This window comes from Poeciliopsis prolifica, unplaced genomic scaffold, assembly GCF_027474105.1.
Source record: "Poeciliopsis prolifica strain line A6 unplaced genomic scaffold, Auburn_PproV2 SCAFFOLD036, whole genome shotgun sequence".
NCBI classification, from domain to species: domain Eukaryota; kingdom Metazoa; phylum Chordata; class Actinopteri; order Cyprinodontiformes; family Poeciliidae; genus Poeciliopsis; species Poeciliopsis prolifica.
Genome location: NW_026562411.1, coordinates 5,546,580 through 5,556,689, shown reverse-complemented (window position 1 = coordinate 5,556,689; position 10,110 = coordinate 5,546,580). Strand labels below are relative to the sequence as shown.

General features: G+C 36.5%; 1 protein-coding gene across 1 annotated transcript in view; it reads left to right on the top strand.

Moving 5' to 3' along the window:
• Nucleotides 1–1,396: 1,396 nt before the first annotated feature.
• pth2ra (parathyroid hormone 2 receptor a) overlaps nt 1,397–10,110 on the top strand; it is a 42,042-nt gene continuing 33,328 nt past the window's right edge. Inside the window, exons 1-2 of the mRNA XM_055052968.1 lie at nt 1,397–1,848; nt 9,211–9,316. Coding sequence (XP_054908943.1) covers nt 1,765–1,848; nt 9,211–9,316 — 190 coding nt within the window. The 5' untranslated portion in view covers nt 1,397–1,764. The remainder of the gene's footprint in view (nt 1,849–9,210; nt 9,317–10,110) is intronic.

The following is a 10,110-nucleotide window of genomic DNA, read 5'->3' as shown; positions in this document are numbered from 1 at the left end:
AAACATGGACCCAAAACCATCCAGCTGCTTTTAGCAATAAATACGCATGATTTTGACCACAGCAAACTCAAGATCTGAGCTACAAATCCTCTAAAAACAGAGTAGGAGACAAAACCTTTTTGTAATATCAGTCACATTATAACATCTAAAAATCACTCAATTCTATGAAATGGTTTGATTGTAAAGTACCCACATTTTGAAGTGATAAAGTATATGATTTTTTCTTTCAGTTTTAAAATTTCTTGAATCATGTAAGTCATCATTAACTTCCTGCTGATGGCTTCAAGCTGTGGTCAGTTGTCTTTTCGACAGGAAAGCTCATCACAGTTAGAGGATGTATGGAAGGAGTTAAATAGAACGTAATCCTGGGAGAAAACCAGTTAGAGGCAGGGGTGAAAAGTTCACCATCCGGAAGGAAATTAGTCTAAACATCTTCTAAATCTGCAGTAAAATGGATGAGATGCAAGCAATTGACTGATTCTGATTTATGGTTTGCTAGATTAAAATAAATTCTATAGATTAATAACTTAGACCTTCTTTTAGAGTTGTAGTTTGGCCACCATCCAATAGAGGGCACTACTGGTCATCTGGAAAAATACATAAATAGAGATGGCGGGGCCACATCCGAACGGAAAAGGTAAATGGCCCAAAAAGAGCTCGATGTGAGACTCTGGTTTGAAATATAAGTACTCGACAAGCTCCTTAAGTTTCATGGCTTGACTTAAGTTGAAATTGTTAATATACATTAATATACTTCTTTTTTCAAATTTAACTCTTTATGTTATGAAAATACCGTCAAACCTCTACTCAAGCAAAAACTTGAAATTTAAGAAAGTAGCTGCTTATCAATTCATCAATAAGCTCAATCAACTATAGACACATCATTCACTCATTAATTGATAATTTGCAGCTTAGATGAAAGTATAGTCGTGTTGTGACGACCTAGTCAAAGTTCAAACCTAAATCTAAATGAGGATGAGTTGTGAATCAGTTTTCCTGAATTTGAGCTACCTTGCAAAGAAGAATGGGAAATATAATTTCAGTGTTGGATGAGAAAAGCTGGTGGACATAAAATATTTTGGACGCAATGTGATAAAATGTGGTATCCATGCTATATATACCATGAAGGCAAACCAGTGTTTGTATAATAAATAATTTATCCCTGTTGCTGCTCTTGGAATAGTTTTGGATGGGACTGAAAAACAGCTTGCAAGTTGAAGAGAGTACTACCTGAGGTCTAAATTCAGTTTTCCTTTGGGGGCATCAGAGATGCGCGCTTCCTCAGTGAGGTAAAACCGATGGGGAGAGAGGAGCTTCCACCACACGTCACATGGTGACTTGCTGGAGTCAGGTTGGCTGCAGTAGGTGCTCCGTGGAGAAAATGCCCACCACCCTATGAAGTGATTCATGACACATGGAAATGTGCTGCCGCCTGAAAGTGGAGCTCATTTATTCCAGCTCTGCATGCGGCTCGCTGGCCACCACATCAGCGGGTTAACGGGGACCTCGGGAGCCAGCCCGAGTCCGGCGGGGTCTCTTCCTCTGCAGAGGCAGCAGTCACGGGGTCCTGCACGCTCTCCAGGAGCAGGGGGAGTTTATTTCTGGGAATCCTGCGTGCGCCTGGAGCGAAGTGGGAATTTTAGGATTTGATGAATCCACCTGCCGCGGCTCGGGTTTCCAAACGGAACTTCGGGCGAAACTTTGCAGTGATGTGAAGATTTGATGTAAGGATGCGCTGACATCACGGAGGATTCAGTTTTAGCAATGCTTTTGAAAGCCCGAGGAACTGTGAACTTTATTTTGTGGATCTTTAACTTTTTAATTTATTGGATTTGGGTTGAAGCACAGGTAAGAAACTCTGTTATTTGCCTCTGTTTTTCTTGAGCTATGGTGAAACCCTGTTAATAACTTATCAGAAAAATAATCTTTATTCATTTATAGGCATATATATATGCCTAGCATTGAGTCATCGGAATAAATAGCCTCCCCTCACCGCTGCGCCTGTATGGAGCTCTGAAACTGTCAAAATAAAGAACTGGCATTAAAAATAGATACACAGTTAAAACAATGCAACAAAGAGATTCATTCAAACATGTGCTCTGCCATGATTAAACTCCAGTTCAACATTCCTACTTACCTTCCTAAATGTCAGTTGTTTCATTCATTATTCATTTGCATTTCTTTAACAATTTTTTTTTACACAATGTTAATATTTTTTAAGTATTTTATTCTATATCGTTTCACATTTGTGTTCCCCACTTCTGTGGTGGACTAAAACCACTTAAATCAAGAAAGTGATTTAAATCACTTTCTTTTTAAAGATTAAAGATTAATGATTTTAGGCACTAAAATCTCAGTGCCTATGATTTTAGTACATAGGCACTAAAATCTACAGCAGAAGATATAGACTATTCAAATTGTAATATTTGTATGAAATATGACATATTTATATATTTTTTCCTAATTATGTACTTTGACGTTTGATATTGTATGTTATCGCTTTTATGTACATTTATTTGTGGACATTTTTTCCAGTTATTTAAGCATTTCTTCCTTTTTACAGCTTTTTTTAATTGACCATTTTTATGGCATATTCTTCATAGATACCATATAAAAACAACTGTTGTGCTTCATTTTGATAGTCCTTTTTAATGAGGACTCTGAGACACATTTGCTGATCTTTAAAGCATCTTTTCACATTTTTACAGAGTCTTCGAGGACGAAAGCAACACCAATTAGATACATTTTGAATCACAATGTTTTAGTGCCATTTGGAAAATAAGCAATTACCTCAGAAAATCCAGCTTGCATCTATATATGGTAAAGCAACATATTTCTGCTTTTCCAGCTAAAAGTTATCTGCAGCTCGACCTTAATCGAGTCTACACCCAAGTGCCTCTCTGAGGTACAGAGATAGCAGACACTGTTAGGGTGATTTATTTGAACACTGATAGCAATGAGCTCCACAGGAAAAAAAAAATCTCAGGACATTGATGTATGGAAATTAGGCAAAATGGTGACACATGATGACGTGTGAATCACTGGATTTTCTACTGAATTAGTCACTGCCAAGAGAGCGATTGGAGAGGTTCAAAGTGGTTATTTCAATCTGCAAATTGGTTGCCACTGTTTTTTCACAGGTCTTTTTGTTCCAAATCCTCTCATTCTGAATGAAAACAATGCTCCTAAATATTACAGCAATGTTACATAAGGGGATATTTTCACTATACAAATGTCAAATTGATTAATAACAGAATAAAGGTCCAAATCAATGAAATACATAGAAACAAAATGTAAATAAATAGAGGAGATTTAATTTTAATCCAATAAACTTTGGAAAAGAGCATGGATGTATAGCTTCTGGTTTTGGTTAATGGCAGATACATTTCTACAGGAATCACATGGAAATAAAACTTTATTTTATGTTTGACTTTTGACTTATTTCAAATAAATATATACTAATCTCTGTTTTTTAAACCTGCTAATGTTGATTTCTGTTGATCCAAATCCCACTTTTTTCCATTTTTTCTAATTTCTAGATTTGTTGAAAAAGTATATTTGCCCTGATATTGAAATTTCTTTCCTCTAATGAAATGATTTCAAAAACAGACCCATTTCTCTCTTTGTTTCACTCAAAATCTATAGATAGAGTAAAATCGGCGTGCACATCTCAAATTAGAGAAGTGTACTATACCACAACATATTAAAAAATATTCAAGATGCATAAAAAAAAATAAAACTTGTTTAATTTAATTTAATATTTATTGTCTAAGTTTACATATATAAATATATATTACATTCTTCAGTTCAGTCATGCACAGAAACAGATGCCTTACAGTATTTCTGTATATTGTATCTGGAGGAAAGTGTTCATCAGAAAAAGACCAGATTTCAGCAAACATCCTAAGTAGGGGTCGGGGGGAGTATTACGCAAAACCAACTCTTTTGAGCTTTGTATCATGCTTTAATAGACAGTATCAGTGGAAGGCAGAAGAGTTGTTGTGATGATGTCATGAAGGGGGAGTGTCAGAAATGGTAGGAGGTTCTTAAAGAGACAGAGACTAATTTAAGGAGTCAGATATGGCTGTGACACAAAGTCAAATTTTCTTTAAGTTGTTTCTGATATGTCAAGGTAACAGTGTCTTGATTGTTTTGGATTCTAGGCACCTTAAATGCATAGTACTCTCTTTTTAAAATTGCCCACTGAAAACTGGGTATATATCCATCCATCCATTTTCTGTACACTCTTGTCACTAGTGGGGTCAGAAGGGGTGCTGGTGCATAACTCCAGGGAACGTTTTGGGCGAGAGGCAAAACGTTCTGGAAAGGTCGCCAATCTGTCACAGTGGGTATATATATACTTGCTAATAAAGAACGTTTGAATGGTATTCAACAACAAAATCCAGTAATAAAACCCTGCTTGACACCATTAAAGGTGTCAACCACCTTTTGTATGTGATGGGATTTGCATCCTGGTTAAACAGTCAGGCCGTACTGGCATACATATTTTCCATCTAACATCATTGTACATTATATATTTGTTTGTCTGCATAGATTAAAAAGTTTGCTTATTAATCAGCAGATGATCTCTGGCATTCTATAATAATTTTTTTGCTCGTTGACATTCCCAGTGATTGATTAATTAAAAAACTCGGATTTCTCGGGCAAATCATCTCTAACCTTCTCTGCACCAGATAGAAAACTTTCACAGATTCATCATCACTTCTACCCTGGTCTTTCTTTCTCAGTCTGATTCCTAAAGGTTGAGCCCACAGATTTAAACACGTGGAAATCATTTTATGAAAAGAAATCAGAAAACAAAGCAAATAATATCTGAATAATTATCTGAAACCAGGAAGAGAGAAAAACGTGGCACAAATTGGAAGAAAAACAAAATAAGGACTGTAAATAAGAAATGATCTACTCTACAGAAAAACATGTTGCAGTCACGCTGCGGGTCTGCTTTGCTAACGCTGCTCCTGCAGGCACTAAATGCATGAAAGGTTTGTTAAAATCAATGGATAACGTACAGCAGAAAAACAAAAAGGTTTACGGGTTAAGATGCTTTCTGAATTGTTTTCTGAGCTGTGTCAGCATCGTATTTAGACTTCAACTTCTGAATATCACCTCCATTTTACACCATTTTATACGTTTTGATGATATAAAGCTCATCATATCACAATAACTGTTACAGTTTCAGGAGTAGTTTTCATACCCCTGAAACTCGAACACTGTTTCTCCCTAATATGAACATAAACTTTACTGTATTTTGTTGGGAATTGATGTGACAGACCAACATAAAGTGGTGCAGAATTATGATATGGAAATAAAATAATGTTTCTAAAAGTTGCCGCATTTGACTAAATGTCTAAAAGCTGAGACTAAATTTAGCTAGAACAGGGCCACCATCTATCCTGTGGATCCTTTGGTGAACATCTCACACATTGTCCAGATTGCAGAGAACTCTAACAGGGAGGAAAGCCAAACTGCATACCTCCTCACAGTTTGTGTTTCCTACCCACATTTTGCAAATTCTTTACTTTTACCTCAAATATTTATGTGAGAATTTGCATTGTTACCTCACCTACTTAAAGTCCATTTCTTGTTGCTTTTAAATTAATTTACAGTGTCCCTCTTCTCATCTTTGAGGAATTAACCTTTGGGGTAAATGTTGTTTTTAAAGGTACTTTAGGTTTTAAAACCAGTAAGTTATTTCCCAAAATCTCCCTCAGAGAAACTTTATCCACATACAGCATCGCAGAGCTTTTTGTGCTTTTTCTTTTCAACTCTGTTTGAAGCTGTTATGTTTTTTTCAGGAAATGACTCCTGATGGGTTTTTGTCCCCCTCTACCTTTTTGGAGACCTTCCCAGCGTGGCTGTGTAGAACCATGGTGATCAAGCAGCAAATATTAGTTTGTGTTCAGTTCTCTAGTGTCTATCGGGAGCTTTTGTTGGTGGAACACCCCTTGTAAAGGAATCAAGCTCTCATGCAGTTTGTTTCTGAAGGATGCGGTTTTATAGTTGAAGATAACTGCAGCATGAAAATAATTATTAGATGGAACGAAGGAGCTCTTCGGAAACTGTTAATATATAAATGACACCTACACCATGCACATTGCACATATCTATTTGGAGATGTTTATGCCAGTTGATGCTCATTTAGGTATGATCTATAGTGCAGGGTGTTCTGGGGATGAACAACAATCAAAACAAATGTGCTAGCGGGAGAAAAAGCTTGTGGTCAAAAGAGAAATTCTACAACCACTAAAATTTCATGACACTTCACTTTTATTTTAATTTTGTGAAGAAGCAAGTTGTGCTCGTGTGTCGTTTCTGTCAGTAGTTCAGCGCCACCATTTAAAGGTTCTGAATCGTTTGGCACAATGCAGTATGCAAATGAACCACACGAGCTGAAAAACTAGCAAATGTTTCAGTTTTGGTCCCTCGCCAATTGCCTGGCTGGTGTGAAAGCACCCTGACAAGTGAAAATGGACTTCTCCCTGCGGATGGATTGATGGATGGATGTGTCTTGGATTGGTAAATGCATGGATTTGTTTGAATGAATGGTTGGACAGATTCAGAGATAATGACTGGATTGATTTAAAAGCTGCATAGAAGTATGCACCAACATTTGAACAAAGCTTTGAATAGTTCAAGTTTCAAGTGTTTTGATCAAGATAATTAAATAGCAACATTACTAAATGTTTATGAGCACTGAGTTTGATGAATAATTATATTAACATGCTCTGAACTGCATCAGTTGGCCTAGCCTTAGAAAGTGTTTAAGATTAATTGATCTTTCGAGGTTTAAACAAACATAGTTTACGTCTGCATGGCAGTCATGTCTCTGTGTGTAAATAGAAAACCCTCCAGCTACACGGCAAAAACGATAATGAGACCAAAGGGAGTGATGGTCTTAGCTTTGCCACATTTGCTGCTTCTAATTTCAGAAATCATTGAAGCATTAATTGTCCTTTACTTCAACATTCCAGAGAACTTTCTGCTATTATAGGAAATTACTGAAGAGTAATCAAAAGAACTGATAAACACTGATGCTTCATTCCAGGTCCTCAGCATTGTAGCAAAAGTGCAAGAAACTGTCAGAAACATAAAGACGTACTTGACCTACTTAAATTTCCATGGGTTTGTAATCTTGATTTAGCCCAGTTGTGATGTCTTGGTGATTTAGCCCAGCACCAAGACATCCTGACAGGTGCTGAGAGCCGATGAATCAATAATGGCTTGCGGTATGAAGTTAAAAACCTACGCAGAGGAAAATTAGGACAGTTTGAACAATGAACATGCCTCTGTATTACTGAAGAATGTGAAATTTTTGATAATATGAAACTTCCTCACCTGGGATTCTTTTGAACACGATTTGTGCAAAGTGAAAGACTTGACACCACATAGACACAGTTTCCAGGATTTTATCAGTGAAGTAGTCTTCACTTCTAGGGTTTAAACAGCTAAATGACTTGGGTTTTACTTCAAGAGTACAGAGTATTATGTAATTTCTACATGAAAAAAGTGTAAGAATCATGAACATGACAATCTTCTTCACTTTATTGGAAGTCAGGTTGCAGGTGTAATAGCTCAATGCAGGTTCATGTATCCCTTTTCCCATTTACACTCTCCAGCTCATTATGGGTTGTCCTAAGGTGTTCTCAGGATACCGCTGGGATTCCTCAAAGGAGGTTGTCACGGGAAAACAATTGGTGTCCAGAAGACATCCTTTACAGAACCATCTGAATTATCTCCCCCAATCTGGACCGAATTTTCTGGGTGACGGAGTTCCTCTCCTTTTCTCCCAGGCAAAAATGTTTCTGTCTGCTTTGACATTCTGAATTAAATTTGCTGCTGTGCTAATGATCATTGTTCTACATTATAACCCAGGTGTTGGTAAGATTAAAGGTGACCTACAGTGCTTCCTGGAACAGGTTAGGAGAGATCTATGGGCTTTAATGTTTGAAACATTTTTCAGCACAAAGTCATTCTTAGATTATGAGATTTGGTCTCTTCTACTTTCATAATGAGCAGATGTGACGACAGGTACAGGAACTCTGGGTCGCTAGGTTTCCTGGGGTTGCCAGATAATGGCTGATCTGTTACATTTGGGATGTTTCTTTTGGAACGGGTCAAACATTAACTTACTGGGGAATAAAGGCTAGCTGTTGTTTTTTTTGTTCTTTTTTAAGTGTTCTCTAAGTTGAAGAGTTTTATAACACAACATATGATCTTTGATAGTTGAAGATCACCTAAAAATTTACATTAAGGACTTCAAGAGGTTCTCGGTGAGGGATTGAAACCTCTGCTGCAGATAAATCATCCAGTTTTGTACCAAGTGAAATCTCTCCACAATTACTGGAAAGACTAAGATGGCACTGTGGTGCTGACATTTATGGTCCCTGGCAGGGAATATCAAGCTCTTGCATGCATCCTGTTTTTGAAAATTAGCCATCAATTTGACATTTTGGTGTCACAACTAAAACAAACCTCTCAATTCCACATAAAAGTACAGACAATGGTTTTTGTCATGACAGACTACTTCATTTTCAATATGGAACAATGCTAATTTGGTGTGAATATTTCATTAACATCAAAGTCTGCCGTAGCACCCCTGGAAAAGGTGCATATAATTTTTTATTTTATAGCAAGAGCATAATCTCACAATGGCAAAGAAAAATTGCTCCTGTTTTAGTTATTGTGTTTCTAAGTGTCAGATTTTAAAAATGTGACCACCTTGCAACCAATGCAAGTTCATGTATCTCTTATCTTGTTTTACTGTAACCTCAACATGCTAAATCCAGATTAATGATGATAATCATCTGAGCATGCTTTAATTCATTCATTAAGTTTGCTAATTTCTTAATGCTCATGCACTGCAGTATTGTTCCTACTGAAAAACACTACATTTAGGTTGCAGAGTTATTTTAGAGTAATATCACAGCATAAAGTAGCTAAATTATAACGTTTTCTATAACTGGACATGTTCTCATTAGTAAAGATTATGGTTTTTGTTAAAAATGAGATCTGTACTACTTTCTGATCTCTGTGGTCTTTTCTCAGTTTTCACACAGCATCTGCCCAAAGCAGATGCTGGATGCCTAGTTGTCCCAAATGTTATTAAAATTTCATGCAATGCTTCCAGTTTATTTACATATTATATTGACATGGGGTCAGAGAGCTGATCTTTCTGTTTGTGCTTTACAGATGGGGTTCGACAGTCCTCTCTCTGCACAGGAGCAGATGTTCATCCTGTATGAAGTCAAAATGCGGTGCTATCAGAACCTGTCCAGTATGGAGCCAACAACCACAGGTACAAATACCAATCCATAAATCTGCACAGTTTTAATCATCAGGATTTATTCTAACATTTGCATGAAGTGAGTCGTCTATAAATGAATTCATAAATCAGTTTACCTTTCAGGCTCTCTGTTTGCCTGAACATAAGCAGACTTTTATTCTTTTTTCTTGAGGTTTATTTATTATTTTTATGGGTTTTAGACTTCTTGCAACCACCTTTGCTTCATTACCATCAGTATACATTCAGTAGGTTATCAGTTATCTTAACCAAAATATACACTGCTCAAAAAAATAAAGGGAACACTCAAATAACACATCCTAGATCTGAATGAATGAAATAAATATGAAAATAATTTCCACCTGTTGTCTATTCCATTTGCACAATAGCAGGTGATATTGATTGTCAATCAGTGTTGCTTTCTAAGTGGACAGTTTGATTTCACAGAAGTTTGATTTACTTGGAGTTATATTATGTTGTTTGAGTGTTCCCTTTATTTTTTTAAAGCAGTATATATCAAAATATATGCAACAGATACCTCAGTGAAAGAAGACATCAATATGCATAACAATTTTATCTTCACTTTCGAATGCCTCTTTTTTTCATCAGGTGAAAATGTATGTACACTGGACCCCCAACATTTGCATGGGTTAAAGAATACCTAACATTTGCTTAAAATGCTCTATTTTATTGGGTTAAACACCAAATATAATATAACATGGAAAACCTCTTGGCACTTCAGCTAAAGTTAATATTCATGTTCTTCTTTATTTTGTTGGTCTTGTGGGTTTAGCCGGTCAGCTCTAGAA